Source organism: Ochotona princeps, chromosome 2 (genome assembly GCF_030435755.1).
Source record: "Ochotona princeps isolate mOchPri1 chromosome 2, mOchPri1.hap1, whole genome shotgun sequence".
NCBI lineage: Eukaryota > Metazoa > Chordata > Mammalia > Lagomorpha > Ochotonidae > Ochotona > Ochotona princeps.
In genome coordinates this window covers 93,157,163-93,175,948 of record NC_080833.1, presented here as the reverse complement: position 1 = coordinate 93,175,948, position 18,786 = coordinate 93,157,163, and the positions used below count along the sequence as shown (strand labels likewise).

At 54.7% G+C, this 18,786-nt stretch overlaps 1 protein-coding gene across 2 annotated transcripts; it reads right to left on the bottom strand.

Moving 5' to 3' along the window:
• Nucleotides 1–3,076: 3,076 nt before the first annotated feature.
• CSF1 (colony stimulating factor 1) lies at nucleotides 3,077–17,525 on the bottom strand. 2 transcript variants are annotated; one of them, XM_058660018.1, is made up of 8 exons: nucleotides 16,973–17,525; nucleotides 13,978–14,100; nucleotides 12,764–12,826; nucleotides 11,274–11,444; nucleotides 7,106–7,253; nucleotides 4,991–5,973; nucleotides 4,384–4,439; nucleotides 3,077–4,056 (listed from the first exon to the last, which is right to left on the bottom strand). In XM_058660018.1, the coding sequence occupies exons 1-8, from the start codon at nucleotides 17,009–17,011 to the stop codon at nucleotides 4,011–4,013; spliced, it is 1,629 nt and encodes a 542-aa protein (XP_058516001.1). In that variant the 5' UTR covers nucleotides 17,012–17,525; the 3' UTR covers nucleotides 3,077–4,010. The 2 variants fall into 2 exon arrangements, with proteins under 2 accessions (XP_058516001.1, XP_058516000.1); XM_058660017.1 differs by having other exon boundaries at nucleotides 3,078–4,056; nucleotides 13,978–14,160; nucleotides 16,973–17,522.
• Between the last annotated feature and the right edge of the window lie 1,261 nt (nucleotides 17,526–18,786).

Sequence of the window (18,786 nt, the reverse complement as noted above, 5' to 3'; positions counted from 1 at the left end):
GGCTCTTGCTGTCTTCCGTGCCTGTCCTGGGCTCCCCCAGGACACGGGGCCGTGGGAAGGAAGCTAGAGGAGGAGGGCGTAACTCCCAAGGGGATGAGGGTCCCGAGCTGGGCTCGCCAGCTGTCCTCAAGTGCACGAGGGGAGCCTCCAGGGCCCACAATAAATAGCGGAGCACAGGGTCAGTGGCAGCAGGGGAGGGGGACAGGGTGTCCTCCGGCACTTGCTCAGGGTTAGAGGTGGGAGTGGCATCCTCCTGCCCTCGCTTGGTTGGTTGAGGCTCTGAGGGTCGAGGTGGAGGGACCCCAGCCTGGCTGCGTTGGTCTGGTTCTGGTTAGCCGGAGGTCTGGCGGTGGGCAGGCCATGTTCCCAGGAAGGAGGCCAGGGAGGGGTGGTGGTGAGTGGCCCCGTGGCATCTCCTCTCTTGGACAGGCTGTCCCGGTGCCCAGCTGTAGGGGAGAGAAGATAAGGCCTGTCAGCCTCGGGGCAGGGGTCCCTGAGGACACAGGCGAGGAGGTGGGTGTTCCTGTGGGCTTCCTCCTACCCTCCCTCACTTTCTTGGCCACCCCAGACACCACAGAGGGACCAGGCCGGTGGCTTTCCCTGGCAGTAGCCCAAGCCTCTGGGCAGATTGGCCTCACCTCCTCTCCCTTCTTGGGGAGCCAGGGACCACAGCGGGTGGTCTGAGCAGGGATGGGAGTGGGTCAGACAAGGAGAGATGACCCCAGAGTGATGCCTGTTCACTTTGGCAATGAAGTCTTTATCTTCCTAGTCCTACCCCACTCGGCCAGTGGGCATCACAGATGGTCAACCAGAGGCTACTGAAAGTCCAGGAACTTGGACTAGCCTGGGAAAGTCTAGGGGTCCTGCCATGTGGCACGCCGACCCCCGAGCTACTCAGCCTCCTCCGCCTCCTCCCAAATTGTCGAGGGCCCTGCCTCCTGCACACCCCTGGGAGTCAGAGCCCTGCCCTCTCCCTACCCTGCCCCCATCCTCATCCCCCTGCCCGGCATGCTCAGAATGCTTTGTTCCCAGAGCAAGAAATCCCCTGGACTCTATCCAGCAGTTTGACTTTGGACCCTGTGTGAAGCCTCCCTCCCCGCAATCCATAGGCCTCACTGGACAAGCCCATGGACAGCTAAGGAGCAGAGATGGGGCCACAGCCTCTGGCTCCCAGCCCATTCCCATGCTCTGAAGGGAAGAGAGGGGTGAACCATTGACTGGCTCTGAGCCAAACAGGGTAGAGCCAGGCCACAGGCCTTCCAGGGCACTAGCGGGTGGGAGCACCAAGTGGGCAAGCTCCAGCCTGCCATCCTGCCTACTGGCTCCTTGGGGCTGAGGTGCTGGTGTCTGTGTTTGCAGGGGGTCCTGACGGGCCCTCTCAGTTGCTCTGCCTGCAGATCTCCCTCTCATTGGAGCAGCATCAGCCTGAGGGCTGGCACTTAAGACTCCTGAAAGTGTCTGGGAGCTGTGACCTTGGGATGCGGTTGAGGAGGGTCTAGATGTGGCCCCTTGCCTTGGGCTGCCTCTGCAAGTGACATCTTGAAGGGGGAAATAGGAAAAAAAGAAAAGCTTGGACTGGGCCCTGAGATCCAGCAGTAGGAACATGAGCGTGGCCATGTAGAGGGGGTGGGAGAAGGGCTAGAGACTCATAGGGGGCCTGGACCACTCTCACTACCCTGCCAATGTCCCCTGCTAACACACTCACTCATCCGAGCCCACTCTCTGACAAAATGGATCCTCAGTTCCCCAGTGCCAGGCTTCCCTGGTTATCAGTATGTGCCAGACAACCCCCCTCATCTGTCCAGGGGGTCCCTCGACCTGTCACCTTGCATATGGGAAGACTCTAAGGCACTCGCTTACATCTGCCAAGCGGTGTGACTGGAAGCTTGAAGGGTCACCCCAGGCTAGCTGGACAGGCAGCCACTTAGCAAATGAACCAGGCAGTCAGCCAGCAAGTTAGCCAGCCAATCAGCTCACCAGTTAACAACTAGCTAGCTACCAGCTCATTGGTTGATTAGGTGGGCAGTCGCCCAACCAGCTGGTCAGCCATTAGTCAATTAGTTAGCTGCATAATTGGTTTGGCAAATGGCCAGAGACTGCTGGTCAGGGTCACTTGGCAAGTAAGCCCTATAGCCAGTAGGTCAACATGTGCTTGTTTCTGGCAGGTATGACAATGCCCTCTCTCTACTGGAGCCTAGCAAGACAGAAGCAGTACAGGAAAGCAGAGTAGGGTCCTGCCCTGAGGGTTAATAGTTTTCCCAGGAGCAGTCTACATGCCCACATGTAGAATAAGACTTTCAAATATGGGGCCCGGCGGCATGGCCTAGCGGCTAAAGTCCTCGCCTTGAACGTCCCAGGATCCCATATGGGCGCCAGTTCTAATCCCGGCAGCTCCACTTCCCATCCAGCTCCCTGCTTGTGGCCTGGGAAAGCAGTTGAGGACGGCCCAATGCATTGGGACACTGCACCCGTGTGGGAGACCCGGAAGAGGTTCCAGGTTCCTGGCTTCGGATTGGCGCACCGGCTCGTTGCGGCTCACTTGGGGAGTGAATCATCGGATGGAAGATCTTCCTCTCTGTCTCTCCTCCTCTCTGTATATCTGACTTTGTAATAAAAATGAATAAATCTTAAAAAAAAAGACTTTCAAATATGTAAAAATGATATCCAGGTATATGTACACCGATATAGTATTAACTGGATACAAAATAACAGAAAGGAACCCATGTGGCAGACAGAAAGGATCTGGAGGTGGGCTGTCAGGGACTGGGGAGCCAGGGCCAAGGGTCAATGAGGGGTTGGGTCTTTATCGACAGCACGGTCACTGGCATCAGATGCACTTGTCAACATATAGGGGAGGGCTGTGAAGACAACGGGGTTGGAAATGAAAGCTATTTCAATCAGCTTGGTTGATGGACACAGCCAATATGATGGTCTTAACAGGGGTGAGTAAGAAACTCCTGCATTTGGGTGAGAAAAGTGAAGCTGCCTAAGTGCTAGGCAAGTGCAAGATAAGCACGGCTTGCCGGGGGTGAGGGTGGGGTGGGAGGGTTATGGGGAAATGAAACAGATCATAAGCTCAGCAGGTGATAAGAACACATTGCAGCTCGAGATAGCTAATGCTGTTCAGTAGGCACAGACAAAAGAATGCTGTACCAGTTACTGTGCTCTGAGCTGGCCCAGCCACACCTGTAGGACCGTGTCTAAGACTGGGTGCCCTAATTAGAGGGACACTGACAAACAAGTGTGATGAACTCTGAACACTACATTATATAAGGAATGTCTGAGGGACTTGACCATGTTTAGCATGGAGAATTCTGGAGATTTGGAAGGCAGACTGAATATCTCAGGGCTTCGTGAGTGCAGGACAGATGGGGCGGCCTGTGTGGCCTCCTGGGAGGAAGGCCTGTCTTCCAGGATTGCCTGAAGATGGGTGTGCACCTTGGCTAGTAGGGGGCTTGCTTAGGACTTGGCAATGTGCAGGAGTTAACTGGCTGACTTTCTGCTGGGAATGTAGAGAGAGGGCTGGGCCCCCTTTGGAGTGGGACACTGGGTCAAATGACTTCTGAAAGTCTATCCAGGACTAAGGTTCTATGGTAGCATGATTCTAAAAGAAGAGAGGGATGGGGAGCAAGCTCCCAAAAAGTGCAACTACTGGAGTGGCTGGGAAGTCACATTAAGGATGCCGAGTTAGAAGTGGTTGGCCACATAGTTACTGAAAATTCCCTGGGTGCTGAAGGCCTTATTAAAGCCTTGACTGGAAGAAGAGGATTTTGGTCACTCTGGGATTGAGTGTGCTGGTTAGCCAAGACACTCAATGCCAAGATAGCCAGAGCCAGCCTGGCAAAGAGATGGTAAGATGGACCTGCAGGTGGATGGCCTAGGGAGAGGAGAAAGGGGAGACATGCAAGGAATTGGGCTTTGGGAGAGTTGACCGTGTTACCAACAGGTAGAGCTCATTTTGAGGGGATGGAAAGAGAGGGAATCAGATGCTTACCTGTAAAAGTGTCCATCTACACGGACAGTTCCAGCTGTCTGTCCTCCTCCTGGGTTAGGGGGCTGCAGGAGAAGCACAGGGCTAGCATAAGATTTCAGGAAGAGCAGGACAGGGAGGGGGCTCCCCTAAGCCTGTCCTGTTCCACACAAGTGCCTTAGCTCTCTCAAACATCAAACACCCAGTGCAGGTGAACTCTAGGAAGATCCTAGGGGAAAGCCCAGGTATCTAGGCAAAAGGAGAAACCTCCCTCTTCTCCAACACCCTTCCACAGGACCACAGTCCCAATTTCTCAGAGCAGGTGGGAGACACTCTCCCACCAATCATCTAGAGAGGCCAGGGATTCCAAGCCAGCCCACAGCACGTCCCAGAGTCCCATCCCCAGTTCTCACCTGCCTTCAGGCCGCTCCAGGGGACATTCTGCTGAGGATGGAGGCTCTCCATGGCTCTGGGGACAGGAGAGAGCAGGCTGAGTTGCTGGGTGGAAGACGGGGGAGGAGAAGGGGCTGGTGCTCCAGCCGCAGCCAGTGTTGCCCCATGTGTTAAGGAGAGAGCTGCCAAGAGTTCTCCCAACCACCCAGTAGCTTGAGGGTCAGCTTGAAGGGGGGGTGGGGAATCCTAGCGCCTGCCTGCTGATGTCCCCTCTCCCACACAGGCCATATCCTTCACATCTTCTCACTCTAGCATTGTCAAGCTCCCAGAGGACAAGCATCATGTTCCTCCTTCACCTCCCCTCTTATCCAGCTGTTGGCACAACAACCTTCTCTCCCCTCCCTTCTGCCCCAGCCCCTGCCCAAGCTCACCAGTCTGGGCCTTCCTAATTCTGGAAACAACTTTCATTTCCACCTCCCATCCTTCGCCCCACATCTCTTAGCCCTGAAGAACCCAAGCTGAACCCAAGCCAAACCCAAGCTATGGTGCACCAGGCCCTGCCTGGCCCTGCCTCTTCTCCTCCACCCCCTCCCACCAGAGGACCCCTCCCTCTGTTGGGGCTCTTACCTGCCACCTCCACTTGTAGAACAGGAGGCCCCCAACGGCCAGCAAGACCAAGATGATGCTAGGCACCAGCAGATGGAAGGCAAAGTCCGGGAGCTGGGGTTTGGAGGTTCCTGTGGGCTGCCTCTCACTGCCTGTGTCAGTCAAAGGAAGGGAGTTAAGACGGCTGGGGCCCCAGGCGGCCCCCTTATGTGCACGCTCTGCACCGTCCAGCTCCACGGGACTCCTCCGATCCCTGGTGCTCCTTCTGACCTCCAGCTGCCTGCGGAGTGGCAGGCCGGCCCAGGGGCGGATCCTGGGAAGCCAGGGCTGAGCAGAGGGTTTGCTGAAGCTGAGGGGGCGTTGTGACAAGGTTCCAGGAGCAGCTGGCTCCTGGCGGACAGGGGGCAGAGCTGGTAGCTGCTGGGTCTTCTCAGGGCTATGACTCTGAGGCTGGTCGGTGGGCCTCACTGAGCCCTGCCTGGCTGGGGAGGTGTGCATTGCTGCCTTCAGTTCTTCATCCTTTGCTGGTACAGGAAGCATTGAGGATGTTGTCAGTAGGTTGCTCGGCCCGGTGGCCTGGATGCTGTTTTCTTCTGGCCCTGGAGCACGGCCCTCATCAGCCTCTCCGGAAGCCTCTTCCAGGGCCCAGAGAGTCTTCATGGCAGAGTCCAGAATGATCTGTCCCTCAGGAGTGAGGTCCCCGGTGGCAGGGTGAGGCTTTGAGGAGTGGCTTGGGGGTCTGTCCTCCACTACAGTGGACTCTGGTGACTCCAGGCTCTGGCAGGTGCTCCTGGGTGGTCGCTGCTTGGCACTGCCTGGGTCCACTGCTCCAAGGGCCTGCTCGCCGGGTAAGAGAGAGCCACCCTGTGTCTCCTCAGAGTCTGCCGAGGTCAAGCCAGCCATGGGGACTGTGGAGGGGGGAAGGGGCTGACGAGGGGAGGCCAGGTCACTGCTAGGGGTGGCTTTGGGGTACAGGCAGTTGCAATCAGGCTTGGTCACCACATCTGCAAGAACCATAGAGACAGGGAGAGAGAAAGACGGGGAGGAGATAGAGTCACCAGCCTCCAGTTCAGCTTTCCCTGAGCGGGTGGAGAGGGGAGACATGGAATGAGGGGTCCCCTCCCCTGCAATCTCAATTTGGTGGGCCATGGAGAGGATGGGGCTGGAGCAGGTGCTCATGATACTAGGCTCAGGCAGGGAAGGTGCAATCTGCAGGTCCTCCAAAGCAAGAACAGAGAGCAGGGCTTAAGCGCACAGCCGGGGTTGGTGTGAGATGGACCAGAGGCAGCTGGTTTTGGGATGCCTGCTGGACAGAGCCCAAACCAGAGTGAGCAGCAGCCAGGCCAGCCTTCCCGGACTAGACACCCTCAAGCCCCCATGCACAGGCTGGAGCCAGCCACACAGCACAGCCACAGACAAGAATAGGCTGGGTTTGGAACATGGCCAAAGTTTGAGGCCTTGGCATTGACACAACAAGACTGGACCTGGTAGTTGGTAGGTTGCAGGGCCTGAACCCCAGCCTGGGGGAGCAAGGTTGAGTGTAGGAGGGCACATGTGACACAGGACGTGGAGACGAGGACACGTAAGGTGCACACGTATACAGCCGAGGCAGCACTGGGAAGGTTTGACTGATGTTCAGACTTCAAATCCAGTCTTGGCCACTTAGGGGACACCCAAGGCTTCTTGGGGACTTCTGGAGCCAGAGTACATTGATGATTCATAGAAGGACTCCTGGAGCAAGGATCTACTCTTTCCACAGAGCCCCCGGATGTTCAGTCAGCCTTGCAGGGCCCATGATGGGACACTTTCGTGCCAACAGGATCTGAGGAGGGACCCCTTTTTCACTCTTTGATCTCACAGCCACTGGCATGTGCCTTCTTGATGCTCCCACATGCAGGCATAGGTAAGTGTGCATGCACACACATGTCAAAAAAGACATGTGCCCAGGACGTCGAGGTACATAAAGCCACATATGCACACAAAATAAGCACGTCTACACACACAGGAACACGAGTAGCAACCAGGCTGCCTCTCAGGGGGATCTGTCCAGTGCAGTATCGCTATCTCACCTTCCAATCTCCTTGCCTACATCTCCCCCATCTCCTCTGCCCATCCAGCAACCCCTCCTGTGCTTACCTTGGCTGGAGCACTTAGCAAAGCTCTTATTGCAGTTCTTGCTGAAAATATTCCAGTTGTCTTTCAGGAGATTCTTGGTTTCATTAAAGACATTCTTGATCTTCTCTAGCAACTGGAGCGGGGTCTCATAGAAAGTTCGGACACAGGCCTGGAAGCAGATCAGGGACCCCTGGCTGAGCATGATAGTGGGCTCTATGCTTACTTCATTTGTCAAATGCTCCTGTCCTCTCTCACACCTGTCTTCCTCTCTTCCCAGGCCTCTGGTCTGCAGCAGAACCAAGCCTGAGATTGTAATTTGCTTTTGGAATCACTAAACATACATTTATATGCCAGGCAAATGCTAACGACCTGAAAGCACGCAATGGATGAAGTGAGAGGGGAAGGGGGTTCCTGGTCTGTTTAGGCCTGAAATTCAGCAGAGGAATTGGCATTAAAGACCCTGTTCCAATATGACGAGTTAGTCCTACAAAAGATTGCTGAATGATCTGATGGTGTGTGACCAGGGAGACAAAGGTGAACTTTCGTGGAGAATTTCCCTTGGGAGTCAAGTGAAGGAGGAGCAAGCATTCACCAGGGGAGGGGTTCGAGAGAGAATGGCCCAGGCACTAAGGACTTGGTTTGCAAAGATCTGGGGCAGGAAAGAACATGAAGTATTGCAGGTCAACAAGCAGGTGGGAATGCACGCAGTACTTCCATCTAGGTGGAACGTGGTAAGAGCTGCACCCAGAGTTGGGTCAGCACAGGCGCTGCTGGCCACAAGAACTGTCCTTCACAGGGCAGGTGCTGAACATCAGAAGCATTGTTGGGGGGTGGGCAGGTCCTCCGGGCATGTGGACACTCTGTTAACACAAGGGTGGGAATACTAGGCTGTGCAGAGCTTGAGGGAATTGCCATGTCACTCTGGCCTGTGTGCAGTGGATCTTTAATAGATGCCAAGTAAATGTAGGAGTGAGAGGACTAGCCCTGCACTCACAGCCAGGAACTGCCCCTCAGCGCTCCTGTCCTGTGTTGTAATGGGTGAAGCCACCAACTGTGCCAGCATCCCATATGGCCACTGGTACAAGTTCCAGCTGGTTCAAGTCCTGGCTGCTCCACTTTTGATTCAGCTCCCTGCTAATGTGCCTGGGAAAGCAGGGCTGGATGGCCCAAGTGCTTGGGCCTCTGTACCCACATGGGAACTCTGGATGAAATTATTGACTCCTGGATTCTGCCTGGATTCATTGTCTCCATTTGGGATGAGAAATAGCAGATGGAGGATGTCTCTCTCTCCCTCTCTGTAATCCTGATTTCCAAATAAATAAATAGATAGATAGATGATAAAAGAGAGGCAACCCTTGTCCCTGTGCTCCAGAGCTGATTGCTCTCATTTGTACCTCATGCTTCAGACCATAGAGGCATGTGCTGACTGAAGGCCCTGCTTTGCCCCCTCAGGAGTCCCCTGTCCCACCCCCACTTTCTAGGAGCCTCTCCTGGAGCCCACCCCTCACTCAGTTTCATACCAGATTTGAGTTCAACAGCTGCTTTCCCAAGTGAGTCCAAGGACCTTACATCACAATCATGAGTTGGGAGAGGCGGCTTCTTCAAGCTCAGATTCCTAGGCTTAGCCTCAAATCCCGCCAATCAGGCTGCCTACAGGGTTATGTCTTGGCACTCCGCATTTTGAGCAAGTTGTAAACTTTGGGTTTCATACCTCTCTGATTAAGCATTTTTCTTAACTGCTTTACTGTTGGAAAGCTGCAGTTTTGGTATCTCTCATGTTACAGTTTCTTCCCCCTCAACAGCACACTTCCTCCAGCTACGTCTGTCTTGTTTGGTCCCTTCGTAGAGCCAAATTCCTCCACTGGCTCTCCTGGCATTTACCTTGCTTGGCCTCCAGCAACAGCCTTCACATTGCAACTATAACTGACACACATCAGTCCTGGCCTGGCTGGTCTACCCGATTTCATGCGGGAGAGCTGCCTGTACCTCCCAGGTTGCTGCTTCACATTGGTGGGTCACGCCTTCTTCTGTCTGACCTCTAAATGCTGGGAGGGCGGTGAGGTTCAGGTCTCTATCCCCATAGCAGGCAATACTATTAGGAAAAATTGATGAAAACTGGAATTAAAAGGTTAAGTTTATTGTGGCACATAAGATATTTAAATATATATATAGTTTTTCATGAGAAGTACTTTCTTTTTTATTTTTAAAGGTTATTTATTTATTTGAAAGGCAGAATAGCAGAAAGAGAGAAGGAGGGAGAGAAAATCTCCATATGCTGGCCCACTCTCCAATGATGGCAATAGCCAAAACCGGACCAGGCCAAAGCCAGCAACTCCACCCTGATCTCCCCCATGGGTAGCAGGGCCCAAATACACGGGCCATCTTTGTCTGCCTTTGCAGGGAACTTAGCAGGAATCTGGGTAAGAAGCAGAGTAGCCGGAACCTGCAGCAGCACTCTGACATGAGATGCTGGTATCCTTAGTGGCAGCTGAACTCATGGTGACACAGCCAGCCTCTATGACATACGTTTTCTATGAGCTTTTTAATGAAAAACTACACATTGGATTCCTTTCCTTCCCTTCTCTTTTCTTTTTTCTTTTCTTCTTTTTTCTTCTCTTTTCTTTTCCAGCCAAATAAACTTTTCTTCATCTTCCCCTAAATTTATTTGAGAGGTAGAAATGCAGAGAGAAAGCCCTCCTATCTGCTGGTTCAGTCCCGAGAAGCCCACAATGCCTAAGGCTGGGCCAGGCCTATACTGGGAGCCCAAAACACAACCCTATCTTCATGTGGGTGGCAGGGATCCAACTAATTGAGCCATCCCTCCTACCTCGCAGGATACACATTAGCAGTAAGCTGGAATTGGGAGCAGGGCTGGGACTCAAACTCAAGTGCTCTGAATATAGCACATGAGTACCTTAGCGGCAGTGCCAAACACTCCAACCTTATCTTTTAATTGCATTTCTATGAACTTTTGAAGTGCTCACGTGCAGTCTTGCGGCTTCACACTCCAGCCAGCACCACAGATCTCCTCTCTGCATATCACTGGGCACACTCAGCAATACCTGAAGCTGCCTGCTCAGCCAGCCTACCCGGCTTCTCCACAAACATTTACCTCTTGCTCCTTTCTCAAAACCTGCTCTGCCCACTCATGGCCCTGTTTCAGCATCACCGAAATAGCCAGGTGCTCAAGACAAGAACCAGTTGGGCCTCTTCCCTCTCCAGGGCTGAGGCTCTGCACTCCTACTGTGTGCATCAAGTCCTATTGGCTCGGGCCCTAGCCCAGGGCAGCCCAGCCAGCTGCTCCTGCCTTTGTGCATCACGCTGAGCTGAGCTGTGACTCCCTCCAGTCCATTCTCCATATAGCAGTGACCACACTATAGAGATGGGGTCACTCACCTATTTGCCACTGTTTCCCTTGACTTGGAGACAAAAATCCCACATCTTTGAGACCCTGAATGGTCCAGCTTCTTCCTTCTCTCCTCCATACCCTTCATGCCTTGAAGGCTCGGCCAGGAACCCACTTTAGGTTCCTGAACGGGCACCTTCCCATTCATGTAAGGACCTTATGTATTGCAGCTCCTTTTCTGAATGTTCTGAAATGCTCTTCCAGCCTTGTTGCTTTCTAGCTCTCATCTCAGAAGTTCAAATGGACATTTTCTAGCCAGAAGTTATCCCTGTGTCTTCTTCTCCTCCCTCACCTCATTTGGAGCTTTTCTCCCAGGGTCCTTTGGTTCTCATTCGTGGGTCACTCACTGAGCTCCGTCAGCTCCCCCTCTGATTCTACTCATCCCATTGTACACAGTGCACTGTCTTACATTGCTTGGCTGATACCCTAGCCATCGCCCCCAAATGCGAGCTCCCTGGATGTGTTGTCTGTTTGGTGCACCTATTCCTCAGTGTCTAGAACTGAGTCTGGTATACCACAGACACTCAGTCAGTGATTGTTGGATGAACCAGCTGCCCCTGGGGATCAGAATGATACTAATAGGATGTTGTTCCACAACTGACCACAAACTCCAGGAGGGTGGGAGTCCCATGTTACTTGATCACAAGGACGGTGTCAAGGCCTACCACAACCCCCTTCCTGCTTAAGTCCAGGCGGAGTCCAGGTGGAGGAGTGTGACTGATGACAGTGAGCATGGTCACCCTCTGCCCTGTGATCTGTGTTCGAGACCCAGGCCCAACCTACCTTGTTGTTCTCTTCATAGTCCTGGGTATAGCAGCTTTTGAGCCTCAGTGAGAGTTCCTGTAGCTCCTGGATGGCCTTGGCATTGGGTGTGCTATCCTTAAAACGCAGGGTGTCCTCCATGATATCTTGCACCAGAAAGAAAGCCTTCTTTAGGTAGCACACGGAATCCTCCTCCTGCAATGAAAACTGGAAACTCAGGTCTTGGGGTGGGGGCACACACTGGGGATACTCATCCCCTCAGCTGGCTCAGATGGCCCCTCTTTCCAGGCAGACAGAGACAGTATGTCCCCTTAGGAATAAGGAGGACACTGCCCTCACTTGGTTCTCTCTGGTCTAGAGTAACTGGAACATGGATTCCAGCTAGGGATGCCTTGGGATTTCTGGAATTGAAACTTTCCATCACAGTAGAAGCGCAGAAGGGCTGTGGTCTCCAGAGGACCCCCCACCTCCTACCCTGCTGCTTCCTTCACATGCTTTGGCTACGTGACCTTCTCAAACCCTCCAGGACACAGGGGTACCAAAGGCTTCCTCATGGCGCAGAGAACAACCCCAGGGTTTGTCTCCTTAAAGAGATGGTGGGTTCTGTTTTAGTCCTGGATCCCCAGTGCATGGCCCAGCAGGTTCCTAATGGGGGCTCCTCAAGAAGAGAGAGAGGGAGGGAGGGCATACAACCCAGGCTGGGCTTTGGATGATGAGCCCAGTTTCAGCTGGAACAGAGGTATGTTGGGGCCCTGGGTAAGAGGGAACAGATTCTAGGCTTCGGGACTCATTTGCATGGGAGATTCAAGCTGAATAGATGTGGAACCAGGGGCTCATGGGACAGATGGAAAGGCATGGCAGGTGTCAGGAAGAGCCTGTGCAGAGACGGAAAGTCAGAAAGATTTAGACAATGTGGCAGAAATACCAGGCCACAAAGCCTTTAGGGCCCTACCCTTCTGGGGAGCGAAGTGAAGGTTGGAGCAAAGTGAAGCAAGTTGGGGCTTCAGAGGGCTCCGCCTAGTGGCAAGAATTGGGGTGTACTGGAAGCAAGAAGGTCAGATTGGGGGTCCAAACCTAGGATCTGGCTTCATGTGGGGTAGGAAGAAGGGCTGGACTTCTCTGGTAGATGGATGTGTCAACCTCAAAAAAGGGTGTGATGTGGAAGGGGAGTCACAGGCCCCAGAGCTGCCCTGCTAGGGGTTCCAACTGGGCCTCGTCCACCTACCAGCTACGCTCCCATAACCACATCATGAATAGCAAACAATACCAGCATTTGTGGACCACACACTGGTGTCACATGGTCTCTATTGGAAAAGTGCCTGGCACCTGGTAAGCACTCAATGGGAATGGCAGGGAACCCGAGTCCCAGCAACTGGCACCCTAGAGTTGAACACCTAGGGGCCCTCTCATCCTCACCTTCCTCAGCTCTAGGACATGCTGTGGCCTGCATGTCGCCATGTGCACTGCACCCCACCTGGTACACACAAGCCTCACAGATAGTTATCACTTACCAACTGCTCCCGGTCTACAAACTCAAAGGCAATCTGGCATGACGTCTCCATCTGGCTGTCGATCTGCAAGAGAGAACAGGCCAGTAGTTTCAGGGTGTCCAAGGCTCAGTCAACACAGCTTCAGAACAGGGAACCAGTTTCTAGGTAGACCAAGATGTGAGCTTCATCCACCTGCCCTGGTAAGACTGAGCCAAGGCTAGAGGAAGCTGTGGGTCTTCCACATGCCTATGGCAGAGCTGCAAAACAACAAAGACCAGCTGCTCCTTCTACCTCCCAGACATAAGCTTGATGCAGGGAGGGGGAACTTTGTATGGCAGGAGGAACTTTGTACTGCAGAATAGAGGATCTAGTCTTCCTTGGGAAGTAGTGTGCACCTTGTCATAACAGAGACTAAACAATCTCCAGGGATTCAGGATCTATAGGTGCTGGGACTATACACCCTTAAGGTCCCCATCAGTCCTACAATCCGTGGTTCTGTGTTTAGAGCCTCAGAGAATGTCAAGGCTGCTGGTCTATCTCAAATTATTGCAGTGGCTTCAGGCAAAAGAAGTACACAGCTGAGAGAAGCCAGAGGCCAAGTTCACTGGCCCCACACTCGGAGGCCTGGTGCTGGCTTCAGCATGTACCATCCCACCTTGCCTGGCTGGCCAGGAGGCTAGCTTCCCCTCTGAGAAGGACAGCAGCCAATGACAACAACCTGATTCTGCCTGGCCAGACTGGGTCTGGGGTTGCTGACCTGAATAGAATCTAGAGACCTGGTCAGCATTGTGAGGGATGAGGGCTGATAGTGAGGCAGGAGCCTCCCCTTTGCACATCTGGGTGAGGCCTCTGGTGTCAGGCTGGTAGCCTATCTGTGAGTCCAGGACATCTGGACATGCAGGCACACTGGGCTGGTTTCCCAGAGGAGGCATCCCCCTAGGACAGCTGGCTTTGGAACTTTCTCAGGGGGCACAATGGACATAGTTGGGCAATGTAAGCCCACCCACCCCATGTGCTGCCACAGGGGAGACAGAAAGGCTTGTAGGCTGGAGGACGCTGGAATCCCTCCCTTTGAAGAGTGACGGGGAGAAGACATGGTGCAGCTGGTTGGGAGCTACCAGTCACTTCTTGGACAGCCCTGTGCCCTGCCCACCCTCTCTCTGACCCTGCTCCCTGACTCCCGCTTCAGCTTCTGCAGCAGGAGGAGGTAGGCTGAGGCTTGGCTGGCCACTCACCAGCTGCTGCAGCGACTGCAGGTGTCCACTGGCGATCATGTGGCTACAGACTTCTGGCACCTCTTCGGTAACACTCCTGCTCACCAGGAGACAGACCAGCAGCATACAGGGGCCCAGCCATGTCTGTGGCAGAGAAGACGTCATTTCTCCTTGGCTCCCTCTTTCCCCAGACACCCTTGTCCCCTGTGGAAGGTCAAAAAGCAGATGCCTGGAACCTGCAATGCCATAAACTTCGCCCCATACCCTAGGATGTAGTATTCTTCTTCCCTTGCCCTGTACTCCAACAATTTTCCTAAGATTTCCTAGAAGCCATAGCACAAACTCACTCTCCAGTTATGACAACCTAAATATCACCTTTGCCAAGCCACCTGTCCCTATGAGCCCCAGGCAGCCTGACCTCCTCATGGTGACAAGGGTGGTATGTCTGCTAGGCTACACTCTATCTGCCCAGGAAGCTCCCTGACGGCAGGGGTTGCTCTCATTTCATAACCATGCCTCTGTCTGTGTAACATCAGCACCAAGCCAAGTAGCACCGTGAAGTTCACACTCATGCACAAGGCTTCACAACTGCAAGCCAGACACACGTGCCCCAATCGAGCCTTTCCTGTCACCGGAAACCACACAGACCTGGCTCTGCTATTAGACAAAACCAGGGGACCCAACTTAGTTTCACTGGGAACTTGGCTCATGCTAGAGCTCTCCTGGAGCCCAGCTGATACATTAGAGACTCAGAGCCATTCCTGGTGGGCACCTTCCTAGGGGCAGTCCCAGCAGCTTCTGTAGCCAGCCATCTGGGTCAGAGCGGCATAGAAATTTGCCCCCCATTCTGCACTCCCATCTGGCCCAGCAGGTGGTCAGTCCCCAAATGACTGGACTGGTTCCTAACACCTTGCCTTTCCCCTCCCCATACCCCTCCTTCTTGCTCATCAATGTCTCTCAGCCATGCTTCTCCCTGATTCTAGGGAGTCCTTCCATCCCAGGCTAGAGGCACTTGCTTTGCTTAGCTACGAGTTGCTGCTTAGGCTACTCCTGTACCTCCTGGCAACTGATGCCCACAGATTCAGGGAAAAGTTGGCAGAGTGGGTTCAAAGCTGGCACCTCCCTGGGCTCTGGGCTTTGCCTCAACAATCCAGGCGATGAGACAAACACTACAAATAAGTAGCACATTGGAAAAACCCAGAGAGACTAGGGAAGTCAACAACAGCGTGCTGATTTACACCTAACCAAAAGCCCAGATCTTTGGCAGCTCTTTCCAGGGAGAAGAGACAGCTCTGGCAGGGATGGTGGGGAGAGGGTCTGGCCCAGCCTGGGCACAGAGACTGCTGACAAGGGGCAGAGGAGTCACGGTGGTGGTGGCGGGGTGGGGCGGGGAGAGGAGAGGGGACCTCCGGCTCTGGAACAACTGAGGAGGTATCCCCTAGGGAACCCCAGATTGAGAACTTGTTGGAGGAAACTGGCCACACAGAAGGAGTCTGCCCCAAGTCGCCTGTGTTTAAAGCTGGGAGGCCCTAATGAAGGAAGAACCAGCTAGGGCAGGCAATGCCAGGAAGACAGTCTCCCCTCCAGACATGCATATGGTGTGAGATCAGGTGTGGCAGCACTTGGCATGGAAGCCACCTCTGGGGGCTTTGCACAGCCACCACACAGGAGGCTGACCTTGCTCCTGGGTAATGACCCGGTTCTATCTTGAAGAAAGCTCCGGTTGGGCACCCGAGGGTTAACACTCTAGCCTGCATCTGGCTGGGCAGACTCTGCTAAGTTCTTCCTCCCACCCAGCAGCCCTGGGAACAGCCCCGGGAAGGGACTCTCTGTTGCAGGGCTCAGAAGAATGCTTGGATGCTGGCTCAGCCCGGCTGCCTATCCTAGTCAGCCACCAGCCTACTCCAACGCCCCCTTCAACAAGGGCTCTGGGGGAACTTGCCAAGATCTGATCCTTGGGCTGCCTCCTTGTCTAACCCTAGCCCCCTTCTCTTTCCTCCTGAATTTTCTTCCTCTCTCCTCACACACTCATCTCCAGTCCCTTATCTTCACCTCCTTGCTCACAGCCCATTCCTTCTCCCTGTCTCTCTCAACACCACCTTCTCCTTCCATCAGCTGCTTCCTCCCCTGGAGATCCACTCTACTCCCCCATATCAAACCCGCCACTCCTTGCATCCACTTGCACCACTCTTCTTTGCCCTGCAAAAAAATTTATTTTTTCTGCTCTTTTCTGCCAGGCTTCTCCTTTCCCACTGCCATCCTCCAGGATTCTTCAGAAGCCAGTACTTGAGGGATGCCAACCCCTTGTTTGCCAGGTACCGGGGCAGCCACTGCCACTATTGGGCAGTGGGTCCCCTAAGCTGTCCGGATTCCACAAAACTAAACTCCTTTCCACCTTCTCTCCACCAACCTGAAGCCCAGCATCGCCCCAGTTACTCCAACCAGAGCATGCCAAAAATGAGATCCAGGGATAGCCGCAGAGGACCTTGGAGCCTGTCCTCTTAACCCCAGCAGCCACTCAAAGTCTCCAACAGCCTCTTGCATGTGGGGGCAGAACAAGTAGAGTCTTGCCCATATCCTTCCCCCCTGCCAGTGGGATGGCCGCTGAACTGTCCCCCTCCAGAAGAGCTCCTCTCCAGCTAGACCAGCAAGCACGTGTGTGGCCCGAAGGAGGGGTCCAGTGCGGGAGACGCCAGACTGGACGTACCAGCATTCTGCTTGGAGAGAAGCAGGGTGTCGGGCAGATATGCGGCCTCCACCCCTGGCTGCAAACTCCTGTCTCCTGCCTGTGGCTGGCTCAGCGTTCCCCTCCGCGCAATGGGGTCCGATAGCCTTCTTTCTCCCGGGAAAGCGCTGCAAGCAGTGGCAGCAGCTGCAGGGTCGCCGAGGATCCGGCGCAGTCCGTGCGTGCGCAAAAGGGGTCGTTGCGCCTGGACAGCCCGTGCGCCCCACGCTTTGGCCTCCGAGCAACCCACGCCCCTGCCTGGCCGAGCCCCGCGTCTTGGTCGCTGCTTACCATGGGAGGGCAGCGCCCGGCGGCGCCCCGCGCGGTCATACGGGCAGCTGGGTCCCGGTCGGGCGCGGTGGCCGCCCTCACTCTCTCGCGCGCTCCTTCTCTCGCCGGCCGCTGCGCAGTAGGCTCCCGGGCCGAGGGCCGCGTCGCTGTTCGGGCTACAGAGAGCGGTGGCGGCGCCGAACAGACCCAGGCGAACTTTCACTTTCCTCGGGCCGAACGTCTCTGGCCAGCCCTCGGCACAGCCTTTTAAACGGCAGGCTCGCAGGGCATGTGGTTTATGGGAAATCACCTTGGACAGGCGCCAGAAACACACACACACACACACACACACACACATGCACACGCACACACACGGACACAGGCGCACACACTCCCGAGGCCCACTGAATCGCCTCCCCTCCCCCAGCCCGCCGGCTAGTCGCCCGCTCGTTCTCTTGCTAGCTCTCTCGGCTTCCCAGTGGCCCTCTCTTCTCCTCGGCGCTCCCCTCCGCGGGCTCCGCCGCCCTCCCACCCCGCCCTTCTTCGCGCCCTCGGCAGCGGCGGGACGGAGACTTTCCTGCTGAGCTCTGCGCGCCGAGGAGATGCTGTGCTCCTTTTGTCAATGCTTGTCCCAAGGGACTTTCCCTTTAGGCCTGGAAAAAAGCCTCAGTCGGAGCAGGAAATGGACTGAGAGCAAGAGACAGGCGTTTGGGAGGGAGAACGAGCCCGCGGAAGACTGCCGTCTCGCTGCCGCTAGCTGCAGCCCGGCATGGTGCCCGGGGAGCCCATAGAGCCGGAGAAGCCAGTGGCTTTGCAGGCAAGTCCCATCCTTTCCATGTAACCTCACCTACCCCTCGCAGCCTGCCCAGCCTCTCTAGGCTCCTGTCTAGGAGCAGGGAAGCTAGCTACCTGCCCAACAGGGGAGTGGCTGAACCCTGTGACCAGGAGCTGCCAGACTCGGTCCCTGGATGCCAGAGGGCACTCCAAGCACTTGATCCACAGATGATGTAAATACTGGCTGGTGCCCATGCTCTCTCCTGGCAGCCCAACCCAGCTGGGGTTGGTAAAGCCAGTGCGGGGTCGGGGGGGGCTCTTAGATTTTGTGCACTGGCGATTTTGAAAATGCATTGGTGGAGATGATTGGTCATCTTTTGTTTTTACATGAGTGAAGGAACGTGAGTCAAGTCTGATCACAGAAGCCTGCTGGTTGTAATAATGGCGTTGGGAGCCTTCTTTCCCTTGGGTCCGCTCTGATTCAGTGCATTTCAGCCTCTGTGGGGTCGCCTCCCCCCTCACACCCCAGGGAAATACTTGCTGTATGACCTGGCCTGGGTGGGGTTCTCTTGCCCTGAGACACCCTTGCTGCACCCCTGGAATACTTGTACACCTGGAGGCCTTTGCTCCCAGGGTCCCTCTGCTTGGACTGCTTCTTTCCCCGCTTGTGTTTAGGGCAAACGCTTCACCCCCAAGAGCTGAAACCACATCTCTTCCTCCCACAAGAGCCTTCTGCAACTCCCCACACAGCTCAATGATTTTTCTTCTGGTGTTTCCTTCAGCTGTGGCTCATTCCTCCCCTGCAATGGCCCTGGCACATGTTTGTCTGTCATTCTTGCTGCACACGCTTCTTTAACACATGAAAAGCAGCATGAATGCTTTTCTTCTGCCTCCACCCTGGACTCAACTTCTTGCAGGCACCATGCCTGCTCACCTCTGAATCAACAGTGTTCACACCTAGAAGGTACCCAGGTAATGGTGGTTGAGCTAAGTGAGGCTGTTAGAGGGTAACTTGTTCATTTAGTGAAGGTATGTGAGAATCTGCTCTGAGCTAGGGGCTG